At 46.6% G+C, this 22101-nt stretch overlaps 1 protein-coding gene across 2 annotated transcripts in view; it reads right to left on the minus strand.

Moving 5' to 3' along the window:
- The window catches only part of Nckap5 (NCK associated protein 5), an 888867-nt gene extending 869641 nt beyond the window's left edge, over positions 1 to 19226 (minus strand). For both annotated transcript variants that reach the window (XM_060371849.1, XM_060371848.1), the window contains exon 1: positions 18816 to 19226. In XM_060371849.1, the coding sequence (XP_060227832.1) occupies positions 18816 to 18826 (11 nt within the window). In that variant the 5' untranslated portion in view covers positions 18827 to 19226. The remainder of the gene's footprint in view (positions 1 to 18815) is intronic.
- Positions 19227 to 22101: the final 2875 nt, after the last annotated feature.

A 22101-nucleotide genomic window follows, 5' to 3' on the forward strand; every position in this document is an offset into this window, starting at 1 on the left:
TAGAGTTCCACAACAGCCAAGCTTAGACAGTGAAGGAAACCACTGAAAACATAAACCTGGTGAAGATGTAACTGAACAAGGGATTGATGTTCCAGCCCCAGCAAGCAGAAGAATGTGGCAGCTTTAGCCATGTGGTTATGGCTTTAGAGTCAAGGACAAAAGAAAGGGGTATGGAGTCTCCTTCCATGACTAACGAAAGCTGCTAAGGTGAGGTATGCATCAGGGGTGTCCCTTCACGGAGGTCCAAAGAGGCCATTTCACAAAGCTGTGAAGGTTATGTTAGTGATCCCAAGACAATGGAGATGCCGGAGCCATAGATACCTACCAAGGAGAGCTGCTAACCAGAAGTGGAACCAGCCCAGGAGAAAGAAGTGAAGTGTATAGTCAACAAAACCGAAAGGAGTTCATTTTGAAAGATCATTTTGACATCAGACATGGAGATGCAGAGTTTGGAATTTGCCTGGCTGGTTTTCAGTCTCACTTTGGTTCAGTATTTCCTCAGTATGCTCCCTTTCCTCAATTTTGGAATGGTAATGTATATCCTGTGCCAGTATATGCTGGGAGTATGTTATCTGTTTTTTTGTTTGTTTGTTTTGCTTTGAATTTATAGGGATTACAGTTAAGAGATTGCATGAATCTCAGAAGACACTTTGAACTTTGGACTTTTAAACACTGTTGAGACTGTTATAGACTATGGTGACTTTTGAGGTTGGACTAAATGCATTTTGTGGCTACAAGTCTATAGTGGCCAGGGAATGGATTATGTGTTTAAACAGGTATGGCCCCATAGATTCCTGTGTTCGCATGTTTGGCCCCTAGGGAATGGCACTGTTAGGATGTGTGGCTTTATTGGAGAATGTGTAGCCTTGTTAGAGGAAGTGTGTCACTGTGGTGACAGGCTCTGAGGTCTTATGTGCTCAAGCCATGCCCAGTGTGGAACACAGTCTCCTCCTGCTGCCTGCAGATCAAGATGTGGAACTTTCGGCTCCTTCTCTAGCTCCATGTCTGCCTGAATGCTGCCATGCTTTTCATCATGAATGTAATGGACTAAATCTCTGAAACTCTAAGCCAGTTCAATGTTCTCCTTTATAAGAGCTGCCATAGTCACGGTGTCTCTTCACAGCAATAGAAACCCTAAGACGGAAGTTGGTACCAGGAGTAGGGTACTGTTCTGTTTGGAGGAACATGAACTTTGGGACTGTGGACTAGAAAAGCAGGTGAAGGTTTAAGGCCGTCCCTGGAGGAGCATGGAAGACAGTGGTGCTGTGTGTGATTACAACGGTGTAGTCTGGCGCGAGCGGTTTCAGAGCAGAAGAATGCTAGATGTGGCCTAAAGACTGTCCTTGTGATAGTTTGGTGAAGAATTTGGCTGCTTTTCCCCTTGTCTGAAAGTTATTCCTGGGGTTTAAATGAAGAGTTTAAGAGAAAAATCAAAACAGCCTAGAACTGACTCTGTTATGTGGTTATTAGTGTTCATCCTTAAGCAGATTTATAATGAAAAGGAATAAGACCATAAGCAGCTTCCTTTCATAGCCTCTACATCAGCTCCTGCCCCTAGGATCCTGTCATGCCTGAGTTTTGCCCTGACTTCTTTGGTCGTGAAAAGCAATGCAGAAGTATAGGTTGAATGAACCCTTTCCTCCCCAACTTGATTTTGGTCATGGTGTTTTGTTGCAGCGGTAGAGCCTAATTAAGACTGGCAGTTGATCTAAAAGAGAGTTGTTTAAAGACTAAACATTAAAAATTCAGGTCACCGACTCTTTCAAAGCATCCCCATCGCTATTTGGCAGATGTTGTCATGATGGCATCGAATTGAGAGAGAGAGAAGTGGGTGAGAAAGCACATATGACATGATGTTTAATCTTGACTGTCAACTGGATTAGATCTGGAATCAGCTAAAGACACACCTCTGGAAAGGTCTGTGTGGGTATCTCTAGAAGGGGTTAACTGAGGAACTTCTCTCTCCCAGGGCACCTTCCAGTAGGTAACTCAGATATAAAGAGGCAAAGGAAAATCAGGGCTGCTTTCCCACCTCTACTGAGTGCTGGTGAAAATGTCTATCCACCGCTACTGCTGTCAACCTTTGCTACCACCAACCCCAGGTTCTTGAGCCTTTTAACACAGAGTGAAGACCTGGCTCCTAGGAGTCCTCCAGACCTTCATCACTGGACTGAGATGCCCAGCCTCACAGGCCAAGCAGCTGCCAGGTTCTTAGCCTCTACAGCATGCCAACAGCCTCTATTGGACTTCCCAGCATGTTTTGTGAAAGCAAAAATAATAAATCCCTCTTTAGAATACATATACACCCAGCGCATTCTATAAATCTGGAGAACCCTGGCTAAAACACCTGATACTAAAGGACAGACATCAGGAATAAGCTTGACTCCAAACTTAAAAGTTTCACTATTAACATTGGCAGAATGGATACAGAATTGCCAATGCATGAATGTTCCTGAAACATTCTTAAACCATATCAAAGACATGGCAACCTGGGGGATTCCTTCCATTTCCAGATTTTCTCCAAGCAGCTAGATTTGATGATGGATATTAATGCCCATGAATTTTCAAAGGTTTGATGTATGGCTTTCTCTGTGTTCAAACACAACAAGTGTCTTAACAGGACTGGAAAACAAACTGAAAGGTAGTCTACAGAGCTCTGCTATGGAGCAACAGTGGAGCCAATCTAAGTTTCAATTCTGGCTCATGCTATGGCTCATGCTCTCTGACTTTGCACAAGTTATTCAAACTTCTGAGCTTCAGCTATGTCTTCTGCAAATAGACATCATATAGGCAGCCAAGGAGAAGTATTGAAAGCACCCATCAAGCAAGAAACAGAAAAGCAGTGGCTAAGGTATGTTTGCAGGCTCTGAGGTGCGCTAAGAGAATCCTGTTATCAGGGCACGTGTAGCAGGAATTGCAGTGTAACCTCAGCTGGTGGAGTGCTTGCCCCGCGTGCATGTAGCCTGGGGTTCCGTCGCCAGCCTGCATAAACCAGGTATGGTGGCTTATGGTCCTGGCTCTTGAGAGGGGGAGGCAGAAGGATCAGAAGGTCAAGGTCATCCTCAACAATTCAGTGAATTTGAGACTAGCTTAGATACATGTGACCCTGTTTCAAACAAAACAAAAACCTCACACAGCGAGTCTACAAAAGGGAAAATAACGAACTTTTCTAGTGTGCTTCGGTTAGAGAGAAAACTTCCAAGCCCAAAATATCACAAAACAAACAAACACAGAGTTCCACCGTCCTCTCCTTCCACGCACTCCTTTGTCAGTTTCCTCTCTCAGGCAGAGCTAGCATGTGAAGACCCTTGTCTTAATGAAGCAAGGGCTTATTATTAAGCAACAATGCACCAACTATAGGAGTCCCACCATCAGCCTGGACTCTAAAACAAAAGAACTTCATTGAAAACTTTGCAAATAGAGATATCTTTTATTGTGCCTTGAATTAGGATCCTAAGAAAGATGTCTTCTTCCCCATACCCACTTCTCCCATCACCACCTTCACCATCACAAAGCAACTCTATTTGCCTAGACGTGACCAATACAAGGCACTGTGGCCCTTGCCATATCCCCTCTTCTATCTCCTACGCCCTACAGAAAGTAGGAACCAGGCTGCTGTCCCAGGTGTGTGTGGGGTGTGTGCGTGCGTGTGCGCGTGTGTTGGGGAGGATGAGGAGGTGGCTGGCTACACACAGTGGCCAGCTGTTAGATTAGTCACTTTTGTGACAAAAATACATGACAAAGGAAGGTTTTGATTTTTTTTTTCTGGTTCATATTTTGAGGGACCAGTCTGTTACATAAGGGAAGGCACGGAGCATGAGGCAGATGGTCAATGGCAGCCACAGTCAGGAAGCAGACAGATGAATGCCGCGCTCAGCTCACTGTCTTCATTTTATTTAATTCAAGATCCCAGCCCATGGGCTGGTGCTGCCCTATTGAGGGTGGGTCTTTTCAAGTCAGTTAACCAATCTGGAAATTCCCTCATATGGACATTCCCAGAGATTAGTCTATCAGGTGGTTCCAGATCCTCTCAAGCTCATAACCACGATAAGCTATTGCACTAACATGCCATGTTGACGCTCTGTGGCTGGAGCGATGGCTCGCTGCCTAAGAGCCTGCTGCTCTTGCAGAGAACCTTCTTCACTTCCCAGCACCCACACTGGGCAGCTCTCAGCCACCTGCAAACACATGGTGGGCACATACTCACATATACACGTGCACAAAACAGAAGTCAACAGGAAGAAACGGGGACAAAACATGAGGCTTTTTTCCCAGCAAATCAGAGATAATGACAGTAGCACCCATCATTGCAAACAGTTTACAATATAGACGCAAGTCTGCTTCTTCATTCGCACTAACTATAGCCATTTTCCCTCTAGCCTCGTAGGGGAATAACATGAACTTTTCAAATACAAATGGTAGAAAGCAACACAGCCAGAAAATTCAAGAGACATTACAGAATTCAAGGCGGACCTCAACAAATTAACGCTCCCCCTGCATCTCTGAGTTTTTAATCCATTGTACACGCACTGTGCTGAAGGACATTTTCATACGCCCTGCACATTTTGCATCTTCTCCCCTTCCCCCTTCCCTCCTTCCATTAGTCCCTTTCATTCCTCTAGACAATTTTGCTTCTATTTGCCCATGCATATGATATCCAGAACCTCTTCTTCTGCTCTCAAAGGGTCACGGTTGGATTAAGAAAGAGCAATGCAGAGAGTCTTGCTGTGTGCAGCAACCTGGGAGCTCCGTAAGTATGGAAAGGGTGGCGGGAGCTAAGGCTGCCGGAAGGAGCTCCACGCTCTGACTCAGAGCTCAACTATTTGGGAGATTCCATCCATCCCTCTGGAGGTTAGTAACTCAGAAAAGACAACCAGTTCTGGCCTCTGATGATAAACAAGGGAAAGAACCCAGAACTCCATCGGACCCTGATGGATAAGACAAGCCCTAAGAAAAACTAATTTAAACAGCTGGGAAGCTCCAGACAAGGGCAGTGCTGACAGATGGGATGGGGCAAGGCTAATGACATGACTGGGCTGGGCTGTGCCTGGCTTAACTGAGGCCATTCGGCTCCACCTAGCCCACCCTTCATCTGAGTCAGCTTAATGCCAAAGGGAGCAAAGGCTCCCCTCTCCCTGGGGCATCCCCAACCCACAAGAAGGGAAGCACACGGAAGGTTTGGACTCAGCAGTATAGATTCCCACTGTGGGAAGTGGAGAGCTGATAACCCTCCCCAGGGCACCTCAGGCAATCATGTGCAATTTAAAAACACATGCTGTAAACCTGTATTTAAGGCCCACCAGGAGCTACAAAGTAGCTGCATAGAACCTATGGTTTCTGAACACTGGAGACTATAATCTCAGGAGACAGGTCATGTTGAATATTAAGCACACAAAAGATCAGATGAAGCCAATTTGGCTCCGACTCATGAAAACAAAGCAAGCAATTGGAATAGCAGAGTAAGTGGTGGGTGTGCTGGCTGGAAGTTGGCACCACCGTCATCCATCCACTCCAGTCTTTGCAGGGATTTCTCAATGGGCACGACAGAGCACAGGGCACGTAGCTCAGACTTGGCCATACGCTTCTGTTTCTGGCTCTGGACTCATCCACTGAAAGACCTGGGGACAGTGAGGGTCACACGTGGTACCCAAAGCCACTCTGCAGTGGCTACCATGTCTCAGCCTCTGTGCATTTCCCCAGAGACAAAGGCTATCCTCACTGCTTCCAGACTGGACTTACTTCTCCCAGAGGCTGCTTACTCTCCAGCCCCTGGCTGACTGTGGGTGCTGCTTTACAGTAAATACTGACTTCCTTTTATTTTTTTTTAAATTTATTTGTTCAGTTTACATCTGACTGTAGCCCCCTCCATCCTCTTCTCCTGATCCCACCCGCCCACCCTCTTCCCCCTTTCCCTTCTCTCCTTCTCAGAAAAGGGGAGCCCACCAACCCCCATATCAACCCACCTCAGCACATCAAGGTGAATCAGGATTAAGCAATCCTCTTTCACTGAGGCCAGACGGGCAGCCCAGCTAGGGCCAAGTGATCTAAAAGCAGGCCATGGAGTCTATATCAGAGGCTGCCCCATTCTACTGGCAAAGGGACCCACCTGAAGACCAGGCTGCCCGTCAGTCACATATGCATAGAGGACTAGTCTAGACCATGCATGCTGGTGCTTCAGTCTCTGCAAGACCCCACGGGCCTCTGTTAGTTGGCTCTGTTGGTCTTCTTGTGGAGATCTTTCCCCCTTTCCCCTCCGGGTCCTTCTGTCCTTCACCCGACACTTCTACAAGGCTCCCCGTGCCCCACCCCATGTCTGGCTGTGAGTCTCAGCATCTGTTTTGATTTGCTGCTGGGAGGAGCCTCTCAGAGCACAGTTATGCTAGGCTGTAGTTGAGACTCCTAGCAGTAGGGAGGGAGGAGGGAGGAGACTGCCGTGGTGTCCTTCTGGCCAGGCAGGACCCACCTAGCAACTTCACAAGAAGACTTGTGTTTTGTCTCTTGGCGTAGGCTGGTTCTCAGAAAGTGTATATTTAAATGAAAGAGTATAAGTCCCTCCCCACAAAAATAACTGCCCTTTGCGTGTGTCCTTTGAGTGTTCCATAACGTGCATATGGCAGGCAGCTCCTGGCCTCAGTGAGGATGACTCGGGATGTGAAGGATGCCCTTGGCCTCTCAGCCCTCCTACCATATTTCTTGCTGTGTTTAATTTTCATTGTGCACTCAGTGTTATGTGCATGTGCATATGCGTGTGTGTGTGTGTGTGTGTGTGTGTGTGTGTGTGTGTGTACCATAGTGCATGTGTGGAAGCTGGAGGAAGCTTGCAGGAGCCATTACCCTCCTTCTGCCTTTGTGGGCCCAGGGGATCAACCTCAGGCGAGTGCCTTTACCTGCTGAGCTGTCTCACTGGCCCCAATCTGTATTTTTTACTAACACTTATTTGTGAATAAATAATAGATGTATGAATAAATGAATTTTCTGCACAAGTCTAATGTGTCATTAAGATTCTTATAACATTTTTTGTTGCTTTATGGTTTTCTTTGTTGTTACCTTTTTTCTGTGACAGCACAGCAAAACGACTCTGCATATCTGAGGGAAGGATCTTGTATCTTTGTATCCTCTTCACAGAGATGGTTGTGTTTTCTAGATATGTCACTACTAACACTCTTGTATGTAAAATATAAGTGCTATAAAGTAACACGGTTTATAAAAAGAAGTCAAGGTCCCTGAAGAATAAATCAGAACTTCCAGCAAACTAAATGGTGTATCCATGCATGCATCTATATGTCTTTGCCTATGCATGTGTGTGCATGAGTGCGTATATATGTACATGTGTGTTTGTACATGGCTGTGTGCACATGTGTGTATGCACGTATGCTTGCATCCATATATAAGAGCATATGTGTATTTCTTTGTATATGGTGTGTGTGTGTATACACCTGTGTGTGTGTGTGTGAGGATGTTTATGTGTGCTGTTTGCTTTTCCTCGCCATGACTCCCCTGGGCCATGAGGGGAGTGCACATCTCTGTCAGTGTCAGAGCAGTAGCTGACACTTTGTGCGATTCATCGTGGAGAGCTACACCTTGGTGTAGAGGCCTTTGAGTTCTTGGCACTCTGTGTGGACCCTCCCAGACGAAGAAAAGCTGAGCGACCATCTCACGAGGCCACTACCCAGGTACCTACAGGCTTACAAACATGCTAGTCTAGACAGTAATTAAAGTCAGCAATGTAACTTAATTAAGGCATGTCTCTTTGGAGCCCTGGGGCCATTCCTCCTGCTCACTACAAATAGTGTTTACACAGTCTGCTCTGGGTTATGCTTGGGGATGTCCTGTCTCTTAGGACTGTCTCTTAAATTCAGTGTGAGGAAGAGCCACATGGGGTATGACAGTTTAGGTGGGTACAATGAAACAAAAGAGGATGTTTTCCTGAGTTCACGGACACAGGTGTCGAGGATCGCCACCACAGGGTTGGGAGACAGCTCAGCGGGCAAAGTGTACTGGGCACACATGATGAACTAAATCAGGGTCCTCAGAGTCCACATAAAATGCTGACCAGGGGAGTTTGCAGAGACAAGAAGTTCCCTAGGGTTTGCTGGCCAGCCAGCATAGCACTCTTAATGAGTTCCAGGCTAGGGAGAGACCCTGTCTCAAAACAAGATGGACAATGCCTGAATGACACTAGAGATTAACCTTTGTCATATACATGTTCACACCTATGCACACACAGGCACCTATGTGCATACACATATGAACACATACACATACACATACAGAGAGAGAGAAGCATTACTTTCCTGTAACTAGGCTATCAAAGGATCAGAAACTAAATTTGTTCTGTTAAGAACACAATAAAAGCCCTTAGACCAAACACACACCAGAAATCACAAACCAGGCGCTCTGAGGTCTCGGTTGGCTTTCCATATATTTTTGTTTGTTTAAAAAATATTTTACCTTTTTTCACTAGTGACAGCATTTCCCATGTGCAGATTTTACCTAAAACTGTAATTTCTAGCTTCTTCAGAATAGTTTTTAAAAACGAAAAAATGCAGACTCAGTTTTTTTTTCAGCCATTTTGATGCGATGGCACACCAGAATCATTGATGTCACATCAGGACTGCCTCCCGTTGACCCTCTCTCAAGCTCACCTCATCCGGATCAATTCCTGCCATCCTGCCACCGAGGGACCAGCTGATTGTCCCGCAGATAACCTTTTTCTCGGTTCTGGCCGCTGCCTTTGTTTATACCACCTCCACAGCCTTTGCGGCTCTGTTTGGATTTCAGGCCTTCCCTCCTTTCCTCACTCTCTCTCTTTACCTCCCCAAAGCCCCACCTCCTGGCAGTGTCCTAACTGGAATCTCTCCTTTTGTGTGTGTGAGTATGTACACATATGTGTGTGTTGGTGTGCTTCTGTGAGCAGGTGCACACGCATGCGCAGGCTGGAGAAGTGCCTCTGCTGTCCTTCCTCAGGAGCTGTCTGCCTTGTCTGCTGAGACAGACTCCACTTGGCCTGGGCCTCGTGGAACAGGCTAGGCTGACTGGCCAGTGAGTTCCAGGAATCCTCCTGCCTCCACCTTATCAGAATTAAAATACAAGTGCAGGTCACAGACAGCTTTGTGTGAGGGTTCTGGGTATCAAGCGTAGGTCCTGTACTTCCATGGCAAGTCCTTTAAGCCATCCCCCCAAGCCCTGAAGCACTGGTCTTGTTCAAGATGGGGTCAGGATTGGATCACAGAACATCCGTACAGGCAGGCCAGAATGACATGGTAGAGTAAGACAACTGGACACAGTCAATAAACCAATAGTCAGCACTCCCTGGGATCATCAGGAAAATGAGGGTTCAGACCCTCACTCCTCACTCTTGTCTGAGGTCTTGATCAATACAGAAGATCTTGATTCATATGTAAGTATAAAGCAAAGACTTGTCAAGCTCCTTCTTCCTCTTGTATGAAATCTTGCCCTGCCCACCTTACAGGATGGCTGTAAATGCCCAAGAAGACCATCTAAGAAGGCGACCTACACAGACATAAAACTAAATCAACTGAACTTTTTATTTTACTAAATTTTACTAAAAGGAAAACTATCCACCATTCCAAATTTTCTTAACAGCCCTTGAGAAGGTAAACAACATACCAATGTATATGTAACATATGATGCTTTCTTTTCACCATCCATCCAACAAAGAGAGAGTAAGAAAAGTTAGTTACAATATAAACCTGCCTTGGTGGTATTGTTGACATCACTGAGTTTAGTGCAAGCCATGAAATGCAGAACTTCAACCAAACAGAACCCAGAGACTTGGGTTTTTTTTATCTAACATCTAGCACGAGGGTGGAGGTAATCCAGGTATGAGAGGGGTGTTCTAGAATCTAGGATGCCTGCCAGAAGTTTAATCATTTAAAATTAGATTCTCTCCCACCTCTTCTAGAACCTGACCTACAGACTCATGCATTCTTTGCCAGTATAAGCAAGGTCATCGGAGTCATCAGTGCCCCATTCTGCTACCTTAGCCCACATGATTGGACAGCACCTTGCTAAGATATGGAGTAGATTAAATCAGTAGACTAACGTCACCAGGTTGGAAACTGAACAGGAAGTCTCAGGTGACTGGCCAACATCCGGAACAATAAATGACAAGTGGGGATAAATGAGAGCTTAGACTCTGAGGTTTGGAAGGTCAAGGGATTAGTTTAACTCCACCACACACTTAGGCAAGCCATTTGGCCATGCAGAATCTCTACTTCCTCTTTACAAATACTAATGCTTACACCATGTGTGATCTTGTAGAGATTAAGCAGGATAGCATATATGTACAATGTGTGGAGTAGTGCAGGGCTTATGATAAGTCCCCAGAAAATGATGTCATCACCTAGGACCTTGAGTGCCTGATCCTTAAGCAGGGTGACTAACTGTGCAGAGGTATGACTTCAACTTTGAAGGCCAAGATCCACTGGCTGTAGGATCATCTACAGGAGACCTTTCTCAGGCCCAATGGTACATAGAAACCCTGTGTGAAACTTTTTGTAATTCATAGACCTCTGTGGAGCATGCTATTCACCAATGCATGCTTCCACAGTAATAGAGCCCTCCACGCACACCCTGGCTTTACGCGTAAGGTCTGAACAAGATGAGCCGTTCAGCGTTCCATCAACACCATAGATGGGAGGAGGCTCATGAGGCCTTCCCTCCCCCTGTGGAGGTATAAGCAGTTAACAGTTGCTGGGGGAGGGCAGTCACATTCCTCAGTGGTATCAATAAGCCCTAAACAACCCCATGGTCACTCGGACACGTCTAATTAATTGTAGGGGGTCACCTTCAAAAGACATAAAAGAGGAAGAGGAGGAGAAGAAGAGGAGACTTAATGGGAGAGGAACAGAGGAGAAGAGGATAATAGAACATACCATATATGTGTGGAATTATGGAAGAATAAATAAAATACAACAGTGTAAATCCCGTGCATGTCTTCACATGTCAGACACTGACATGTTCTCTGGTCTAGGGTGGTAAGTGTCCCTTCCCTCACAGTGACTGCCTCCCGCAGGGGAGGGGACAGGTTCCAGATACTCCAATCTAATATAGAGACTAAAAGAAACTAAGATGGGCGGATTGAGCTTAACTTGTTTATTTTTTATTACTATTAGGAGGTGTTTTTTGGAGTGAGGGGGCTTTTTGTTCTTGTGTGTTTGTTTGTTTGTTTGTTTTCTTGTGACAAGGTCTTGCTATGGAGCCCTAGCTGTCAACCTTCTGGACAATGTTCCTGCTTCTATTGAATTCTGGGACTCAAGGGTATTGCTGCCCTACCCCTCAGGTGTTGCCAGAGTCATTGTAGACTAGGCTCTATAGCGATGCATATCTTATTCCAGAGACCCCACAACAGCCTTAGAGAGTTAGGAAGCATATTCTACACAGCCATGCAGCTTTCTGTCAACTGTAAGCAAATGGCAGAGGAAAGTAACTTATGGAGAAAAGTTTATTTATCTGACAGCTTGGAAGAGAGAGGGAAGGAAGGAGGAGAGGGAGAGAAAATGAGGGAGAGAGAGATAGAAGGAAGGAAAGAAGTGGGAAAGGGAAGGGAGAAAGAAGAAAAGAGGAGAAGAAAAAGATAAAAGAGAGAAAGAAAGGGAGGGAGCAAGAGGAGAGAGAGAGGGCAAAACAGGGTGAAGGAGAGAGAAGGAAAAAGAATAAGAGGAGAAGAAGGAGTAGGGAGAAGGAGGAGGATAGAGAGAAGAGCAAAGAGGGACAAAGAAAAAGAGGAGGGAAGGGGAGGGGGAAGATTGAGAGCAAAAGAATTAGAGAAAACAGAAGAAATGAGAGGGGAGAGAAAAGAAGATATGGAAAAAGAAGAGAGGGAGGAGGGGATAGAGATGGAAAGAGGGAGAGGGGAAGTTTGGAGCGGTGTCACCAGTACCTTCAGTATGTCCCAGAAGGCCTCACCTCTGCAGGCCCCACCCCTCCTGCTGGTATCACTTTGCAGGTATGGCTTCAATCAAATAAGCCTCTTCAAACAGTGCCAAGATCACAGAACTGTATTCTGGCTGCACATCCTCACTGCAAGAACCCCTGAACAGAAGCATTCATCTTACGGTGGAGACAACAAAAGAGAGAGAGTGGCCCTGGCACTACCCGCGATGGCATCCGTGCTACCAACACAGACACACTGGTAGATTCTATCACCCTGTTCACAGGCCTTCCCTTGGAGTTCTGCCCAGTGCTCATTCTGTGAGACTTCATGTGCCACCTAAAACCAGTGAGAAAAATCTTTCCTTCTACTTAATCCAGCCCAAAAGGATTGTGGTATCCATTACTGAATCAGACTGAAACAGAGAAATGTGGACTAAAGAGATAAGGAAGTAGCAAAGAGAACAGTAACAAGGGAGCATTGATAGTTACAAGCACAGTGAGGAGATCTAATGGGAGAGCCAGCAAGCTGGCTCGGTAGATAGAAGTGCTTGCTGCCAAGCCTGACAGCCTGAGTTCAATCCTAAGCAGGAAAGCATCAACTCCCTCATACTGTCCTCTGACCTCCATATACCTGCCATGATGAAATCGATTCCCAATAATACACACATACAAAATAAAATGTGGAGAAAGGGGAACCTCCTCCATTGCTGGTGGGAATGTAAACTTGTACAACCACTTTGGAAATCAACCTGGCACTTTCTCAGACAATTAGGAATAGCATTTCCTCAAGATCCAGCTATACCACTCCTAGGCATATATCGAAAATATGCTCAAGTACACAACAAGGACATTCGCTCAACCATGTTCATAGCAGCTTTATTTGTAATATCCAGAACCTGGAAACAACCCAGATGCCCCTCCACTAAGGAATGGATACAGAAATTATGGTGCATTTATACAATGGAATACTACTCAGCAATTAAAAGCAAGGAAATCATGAAATTTGCAGGCAAATGGTGGGATCTAGAAAATGTCATCCTGAGTGAAGTCTCCCAGAAGCAGAAACACACACTTGGTATATACTCACTTATAAGTGGATACTGGATCTAAAATATAGGATAAACATACTAAAATCTATACACCTAAAGAAGCTGAGCAAGAAGAAGGACCCTGGATAGAAAGATCAAACCACACTCAGAAAAACAAAAAGGATGGACATTGGAGGAAGGAGAGAATAGGAAGCAGGATGCGAGCCTACAACAGAGTCCTCTGAAAGACTACCCAGCAGTGTGTCAAAGTAGATGCTAAGACTCAAAACCAAACTTTGGGCAGAGTGCAGGGAATCTTAGGAAAGAAGGGGGAGATAGGAAGACCTGGAGAGGGCAGGAGCTCCACAGGGAGAGCAGCAGAATCAAAATATCTGGGCCCAGGGGTCTTTTCTGAGACTGATAGTCTAACCAAGGACCTTCATGGATATTACCTGGAACCCCTGCTCAGATATAGCCCATGGCAGCTCAGTATCCAAGTGGGTTCCCTAGTAAGGGGAACAGGTTGTCTCTGAAATGAACTCAGTGGCTGGCTGGCTCTTTGATCACCTCCCCCTACTGCCCCCTGCCCCCGAAGAGGGAGCAGCCTTGCCAGGCCACAGAGAAGGGCAATACAACCAGTCCTGATCAGACCTGATTAGCTAGAGTCAGATGGAAGGGGAGGAGGTCCTCCCCTATCAGTGGACTTGGAAAAGGGCATGGGAGGAGATGAAGGAGGGGTGGTAAGATGGGGAGGGAATGAGAAAGGGACTACAGCTAGGATACAAAATGAATAAACTATAATTAACATATAAAAATAAAAATTTAATAAAAAATAAAAAGAGAACAACTGTTTCTGGTGTCTATCCTGTTTGCCATTCTGAATGAGAGTTAAGCATCCCCCCTAGGTCCTCCTGGTTGTTTAGCTTTTTTAGGTCTGAAGATTTTAGTATGGTTATCCTGCATTATACGGCTAATATCCACTTATGAGCGAATATATACCATGTATGTCTTTCTTAGTTCCATACATTTGTCTGCAAATTTCATGATTTCCTTGTTTTTAATATCTAAGTAGTATTCCAAGGACCATGCATGGGGAGGACCTAGACCCCTGCTCAGATGTAGCCCGTGGCAGCTCAGTCTCCATGTGGGTCACAGAGTAAGGAGAGCAGGGGCTGCCTCTATCATGAACTCGGTTGCGGGCTCTTTGATCACTTCTCCCTGGTGATGTGGCCTTGCCAGGCAACAAAGGAAGAGCATCCAGAGAGTTCTGATGAGACTTGATAAGCTAGGGTCAGATGGCAAGGAAGAAGAACTCCCCCTTTCAGTGGACTAGGGGAAGGGGATGGGGAGAAGAAGAAGGGAGTATGGAACTGGGAGAAAATGAGGGAAGGGCTATAATCTATACATAAAATGAATAAATTTTAATAATAAATAAATAAAAAGAACAACTGTGAAATGGGGGAAATTATTTGAGAAGTGGTCAAAAGACCTAATTGATGCTGTGAATGTGTGTATACATGTCTGTGTACTTATGCGAGTGTGTGTACTTGTGTGTATATATTTATATGAGTGCTTGTATGTATACATGTATGTGTATGTGTTTGTGTGTGTATCTAGCTGCATGTGCCTATGCTTGCGGAGACTAGAGAACAGCCTTGCCATTATTAATAAGATGCCATCTACCTTGTACTTTTGAAACGGGCTCTTCCACTGGCCTGGAACTCTTGTGAGTTAGGTTATGCTGGCAAGTGAATGAGCCCCAGGATGCCCTGTCTCCAGGCCCCTGGCACTGGAATTGTGAGTAGTGCCACTAGTTAGTGCCAGTTGTTGTTGTTGTTAGTGGTGTTATTGTTGTTTTCTGTGTTGGCTCAGGAATCTGAACTCAGGTACTCCTGATTGCAAGGAAAGCACCTAGGAGCCTAAGACATCACCCCAGCCCTGATGAGGTCAATTTCAACAGAAATGTGGAGGAGAGAAGGAGCTAAGTAAAGAATCCCACCATGAGACCTCCAGGCACAGCAAACATCAAACAGCCTAGCCTTTGGCTAAGGCTCCCAAGTAGAGAAAAACTTGCTGAGTATATTCTTTGGTGCACGGAAGAGCATGGTTTGGGACAATGACAGTGAGCAGGGCCCAGAGCTGCCCCACGTTGGCACACAGACTCATGCCAATCTGTATACAACTTGCTGTTGACCACTAGATCAGCGCAAAGACTAAGAGCAAAACCTCCCAGACTGGAGAGATGACTCACTTGCCTCCGGAGAGTGAGGACATGCTTCTAATCCCCACAACTTTTCTGTTGCCGGGATGAGAATATCCCAGCAGAAAACAGCTTAGAGAAGGGAGGCTACCAGTTGCACAGAGGACTCAGTTCATCATGGCTGAGAGGGAGTGGCAGCAAGAGCTGAGGCTCTCAGCTGACGGGAGGCAGAGAGGTCAAGTGTTGTCCACACGGAAGCAGAGAAGTGGGGCCAGGCTAGAAGACTTCCACTCCAGCTCCAGTGATGTGTTTCCTCCAGCAGTCTCCACCTCCTAAAGGCTCCATAACCTTTGCAAGCAGCTTCACCAGCTGAAACCACGTGCTCAAGCTTGTGAGTCTGCGGGGACATTTCCTTTTCAAACCATAGCACCGTGTCAAAAGCCAGGTGCAGTGACACAACATGCATCTAGAGCCTAGTGACAGTAAGACAGGAGGCAGAGACAGGCAGGGAGGAAGCTCCCTGTAGTGACAAAATACCAGGCTACTGAGAGACTCAGTCTTAAAATTTTAAAAGTAGAAAGTGCTGAGGAACAACGTCCAAGATTCAGTCCCTAGAACCCTTCACAAATTTGAATAACGTTTTAGAAAAATGACCCACCCCCATGCATGACAGAACGGAAATTCAAAACAAGGCCTGCCCTGGACCACAGGTAGCTTGAGAAGCATTCTCTATGTCTAGCCTCTCTGACTTTTCCTGCAGCTCTCTGTGGCCACCATGACTCATCTCTGCTAGAACAGCTTGGAGGCAGCCACAGACGGTAAGTCAACAAACAGGTGTGGCTGCCTTCCAATAAAACTTTATCTACATAAACACACAGTGGGCAGGTTTTGGCCTGATTTGTAGCTTGTCAACCCCTGTACTAAGCCACAGGAAGGAGACTGGACTTGACTTAAAGACAATAAACCACCTCCTGATCGAAGCTCTAACTTCCTCTTGATCCTCCTCTACAAATATATTAGTAAAATCTTTGTGTCCTGGTCCCTACTTCAGAAAGGTGGCTAGAGCGCCTCCCAGCTCCCAGCCAGGGCTTTCTCATGACAATCCTGGCAGAAGTCCCTGTTTATAGAGAATATAAATCTGTAGTGTGCTCAGCCATGAGTGGGCAACTATCTATCACATCCACACAAAGGGGGAGGGATCATGGAGGAAGAAGGGTTAAAAAGACCGTCAGAGTCAGAGCCTGGGGAGGATCAGACAGAAACTGTCCTCTAGGAAAAACTGACGCACATCTCAATTTACAACATCTGTGCTTACCTGCACAAGGTCTGCATTAGATCAAGCCAACCAACATGCCAGCGTGGAGGAAAGAGGACTCAGGAGCCCCCACCCTAACTGAGGGGCTAGTGGCAGATAATGGCTTTTCGGGACAAAGACGTGTGTGTACGTGTGTGTTACTTCTTTAGAGAGAGGAAGAGTTGGTGGCTGGAGCAGTGGTCCAGTGGCTAAGAGCACTGGCAGCTCTTGTAGAAGACCTAGGTTCTGTTCCCAGCACCCACCTGGTCCATAACTCCAGTTCCAGGGGATCTGATCCCTTCTGATCTCTGTGGGCACCAAGCGTGGATGTGGTTCACATACTACATGCAGATAAAACACATATATACAAAAAAGCAAATAAAATCTCTTTCTAAAAAGTGGATATGTGAGAGCTGGGCAAGGGCGGTGCACACCATTAATCCCAGAACTCCGGAGGCAGAGGCAGGTGGAGCTCTGAGTTCGAGGCCAGTTTCGTCTGGTCTACAGAGTGGGTTCCAGGTCAGCCAGGGATACACAGAGAAACCCTGTCTTGAGGGGGAAAAAGTGGCTATGAGTTTGGGAGGAGAGACAGCAAGTAAGGGTGGATCTGAGAGAGTTCAAGAGAGGAAGCTGGGGGAATCTCACCAAAATATACTGCATGCCTGTGTGAAATACACAGGAATTAATAAAAGTGTTTTCAAAAGATGTACCTTCATATGGAACATATGTCTAAAAAGAGAATCACTCAGGAATACATGACTTTAATCCCTCCTTCCAGGAACCAGCATGATACCACTCATCTGCTCGAGCTTGGTCAGAGCATGAAGAAGCCAGCTAGTCCCACTCTGGGACCTGCCAATCAAGTCCAGGCTCAACTATTTCCATATATCGCCTTGCCATTCCATTGCCCAAGGCTTTCATCTCATTATTCAGCACAGAGTTGCATTTGGGTCCAAATAGACTTCTGAGGCCACTGCCTGTCTTGTTTGCTTTTCTGTTTGTTTGTGTTTTGGTGTGTGTGTGCGCATGTGTATGAAATCATTGCACGGGACAGGCATAGGTAACACACGCAGCCTTGTTTTCCCTCCAGGCTCTCACACCGCCACAGGCAGGGAAGCTATCTGTGTTCATACATGCCTCCATCCACACAGCACTATGTCATGAACACGGCTCCATGTGCACACATGGCAAAGTGACTCTTGACTTCGAGCAGAGAGTCCTGTGTCCATGGAAGGACAGACTTTCTCCAGTGGGTCCATTCAACAGGCAGAGAGCTGAGTCACATTTTTTTCCTGAAATTTCTTCTATTCACTGTTTCTTTCACTGACTCATGCCACTTAAATGGGTAAAACCTTGCAGTTGCAAGATCCCTTAAAATACCCGTCCCGGGCCAACCACCATTTATCTTGGCAGCAGGTAGCTCAAAAATTTTTGGAAAGTCTCTGCTTGGCATGGTCTCTGAGCTACTGGCACGTTAGAGATTAATAAAGCACATTTAACGCGCTTAGGTCGCTGCAACACAATCCCTCACCGTGAAATGTGCGAGAGTCTTTGTTCATAGCAAACAAAGTTGAGGCCAGAATGAGCCAACCGTGACACGCAGTGATAGGAAACAGTCAAGTGTCTTTCAAGGCACTTTCATCTGGCAACGGTGGGTAGGAACTGATGCCCAGTGCTCAACGTTACAACTGCTCGGTGTTCTCTGCTATGTAAGCTGGGCAGGGGCAAGAGACCCCTGAGCTGGGGACTGATTGAGCAAACAGCAGCACCAAGATATCTGTACCTGTTCCCTTGAAGAAGAGGAAAAGAGTCGAAACACAGTCCTATCAAGGAGTATCTCCAGAAAAAACAAAAACAAACAAACAAAAAAAAAAAAATTTACCAAGACATTTCTAAACCATTTGGCTTTTCTTTAGGAAAGCAAAGTGCTTAGGCTGGATCATATGTGAGCCTAAGAGGAAAAACAGTAAGCGATCAAACTTTGCTTGAATGTACAGGTGTGGGCTGGTAGCGCGGTAAGCGACAACAGCAGCAGGAAAAAGGAACTAAAACTCAAACAGACAGTGGATGCTCAATTACAGGTTCCAAGGAGGAAGCAGTTCCCCGTCAGACCCCACACACCTGGATTCTCGCAAAGCAGGCACCGGAAGGAAGTAGCAGGGAGCCCCTGGCGCAAAGGCACCAGCACGGGAGCACCAGCGCAGCCTCCACGTGCTGGGTGATGCCTGCGTGTGTTTACACTGACTCCTCAAGAGTCCTCCAGCAACATCACACAAACCTGCACATCCAAACTCCAGCACTGCTCTGCTCCTCCTCAGCAGTGACCTTGACTCCCTACATCGACGTCCACATGCAACGGGACAAAAGGCAAAGCAAAGCAAACTTCTGTCCTTACCTAAAAGGCATAGCAGACAAGCCGGCTGGACGCTCCGCCACTGTTAGCCCGCTCCTGCGCCACTGTTAGCCCGCTCCTGCGTTCTGTCTCACTCCATCCAAAGTCCTAGCGCTATCCAGGAGGGCTCCGGGGGTGCTCGGGTCTTCCTGTAGGAGTTTTTGATCCCTGGCTTGCTTAACAAACAAGCCTGTGTTCTGTGGGTGTTTGAATGCAGTACCACACTGGGCGCCGGGCCAGCACTCAGCTTCCACAGGCGACGAGGGGAAAACTCACACCCTCCCCAGCGGGCTCCCCTCGTGTCTTTTAAGGTGGGGATCCAGGTGTCATCTCTGGTTGGAGGCTAGCGTGAAAGGTGGCTCCCTTTGCTGACTTCTCTACCGCCTTGTGGGAGCCCCAAAGTTTGTTTTTCTATCTCACTGCCCTCAAGTTCTGCTCGCAGATCGGGATCGCCCGGCTTGCCTTTCCACCAGCTGCACTTTAAATGTATTTTAATTGGCTGGAATGTCGAAAGAATCTATTTGGCAGTCGTTTACATGGGAAGCACGCCCAGGGCAGCTGAAAAGAGGCCCCAGAAGCGGACGATTACTTCATCAAAAGCGGCAGTTTGAATAGTACTGACTCCTACATAACTACAAGGAACGGAGTTCCGTGGCCAAGATGGAATAATTAATAATTTGTGGAGAAAATTCTTCATTCATCTAAAAAAAGCCAAAATGAGGGGGAAATCCCTGCAGGTAGGAGAGCTCTTTCTGAAAGGGGTGATTTATTAGGACCCCCGTCCCGCTCTCCACAAACATTGATTTTGTATAGCCTTACAGGAGGGACATATGCATAATTTGGTTTGGCTGAAAACTTAAATCAAGTAATTTTCACTTTAAAAGAGCCCCTGAGATACACAGTACTCTTTCACCCTTACACATTAACCATATTCTACAGTAAATGTTGTCCACGAGTAAAATGCATTTGCTCATTGTCTTTCTTTCTCTCAGTTTGTTGGCTGGTTGGTTTGTGGCCTCTCAGCTAGATCAAGCTTCCAATAAATCCACTGTGAGTCAAAACAGATAATCATCACCACATAGAATTTACAAGCCTGATTAGAATTTAGAACATTACCCAGGGGAAGGGGGGTCCAGGGATGGCTCAGTGGGTGAGAACACTTACTGGGCAAGCCTTAGGAGCTGAGTTCAAATCCTTAGAACACACATAAAAAGCCAGGTGTGATTGCATACACCTCTTATCTCAGTAGGAGGATGGCTCAGTAGGAGCTGCAAGCCTAGCTCTACAGCCAGGAGAGGCCCTGTCACATGAGATTAAAGCAGAGAGGACCAAAGGAGGACTCCCAACTTCCTATCTGGCCCATGCATATACATAGGCATGCATATACTCGCACAAATATGAGTATATCCTCTCTCTCTCACACACACACATACACAAAAGAAAAGCCATCCAAAAACGACTGTTTAGGCATATTCTGGCATTAAACAGTAGGTAAGTGCACACACACACACACACACACACACACACACATATTCATAAGTGTCTCAAAAATTAGAATAATGACAAACAAGCCATAAGCCAGATAAAACAATAGATAAATGAAAAGAGCCTTCACATTTTTTCTTGACTACTGCTTTTCCAGGAAGCTCTTTATTGGCATATCTCAAATGCGCTTATGGATTTGAAACCCCAAGGCCTTCTGGGGTGCCCTGATGATCTCCTTTCTTCAGAGCACCTGCCTTTAGTGGGGTACCTAGAGCGAGGCAAGCACCCCAAGTTTGCCTCTCTGTGGAAAATGTGAGCTAGGGAACACTGACACATCCATTAGTTCACCTTTTCTTCACGTTAATAAAACTGTCTGTGGTTCTCAACAAGACGGAACATGAGGAAGGGTGATGTATGTGCGCGTCGTTCGGGGCGCTTTGTTGAACTGCTCAGAGGCAAACCCCAGCACACTGGGAAGCTAAAGAGAAGACTGAAAGAAAAGAGTGGGCCAGCTCCATGACCTTCCTGCTCCTGCAGAAGCCTGTCCCCTGCAGGGACCTGTGAGTGTATTACGTACGTGCTGCCCTGCGACGTCATTTTTATTACGCTTGTTTGTTTTTGTGTATATGCGAACCATGTAGAGGGCAGAGGACGCCTTCAGGAAGCAGCTCCCCCCTCCCACTGTGTGGGCCTTCAGGTCCCCAGCTCGGCAAGCACCAAGCACCTGCAGCACGCAGGCCTTCCTCCTGCCATTCTTGACTTCTCTTTTCTCTTTATCAATTTACTTATTTAATCACTTTTACAGCCTGATCGAAGAGCCCTCCCTCTTCTTCCCCCAGCCCCACCCTCACACCCCTTCCCCATTTCTCCTTCCCTTTCTTCTCTGAGGCCCACCCACCCTGGCACAGAAGGACTAGGCACATCCTCTCCCACTGAGGCCAGACAAGGCAGCCCAGCTAGGGGAAAGGGCCCAAAGGCTGGCAACGGAGTCAGAGACAGCCCCACTCCAACAGTTAGGGGACCCACATGAAGACCAAGCTGCACATCGGCTACATATATGTAAGCGACCTACGTCCAGCTCATGCATGCTCTGTGGTTGGTAGTTCAGTCTCTGTGAGCCCTAATGGCCCAGGTGCGTTGGTTCTGTAGGTCTTCTTTCCGTGTCCTTGATATCTCCAGATCACTCAATCCTTCCCCCCCACTATTCCACAGCACTCCCTGAGCTCTGCCTATTGTTTGGCTGTGGGTTCTCTGCATCTGTTTCCACCAGCTGCTGGATGAAGCTGCTGGAGGACAGCTATGCTAGGCTCCTGTCTGCAAGCATAGGGGAGGATCATTAATAGTGTCAAGGGCTGGTGCTCTCCCGTAGGGTGGGTCTCAAGCTGGGCCAGTCAATGGTTATCTATTCCCTTAATCTCTGCTCCATCTTTATCCTTAAACTTCTTGTAGGCAGGACAAATTTTGGATAGAAGGTTTTATGGGAGAGTTGGTGTCCCACTTTCTCCACTGGGAGTCCCATCTGGCTAAAGGAGGTGGCAACTTCAAGCTCCATATTTTCCCCAATGCTAGGAGTCTCAGCTAGAATCACCTGGGAATCCCCTTTACCCCCAAATCTTAGAGATGCCTTCCCCCCCCCCGATTTCCATTCTCTTCCCAATTCTTGACTTAACTGAACAAAGGGCTCTGTGGTTTCATGTTTCTTTGGGGCTGGAAAACAGGCAGCTGCCCTGGAAGAGCAGCTCTATCTGTGAGGTTAGACACAGGGCTGGTACCCTAAGGCACAGGGGAGAGCCTGCTGCAGTGT

The sequence above is a fragment of the Meriones unguiculatus genome, chromosome 18, assembly GCF_030254825.1.
Source record: "Meriones unguiculatus strain TT.TT164.6M chromosome 18, Bangor_MerUng_6.1, whole genome shotgun sequence".
Lineage (NCBI taxonomy): Eukaryota > Metazoa > Chordata > Mammalia > Rodentia > Muridae > Meriones > Meriones unguiculatus.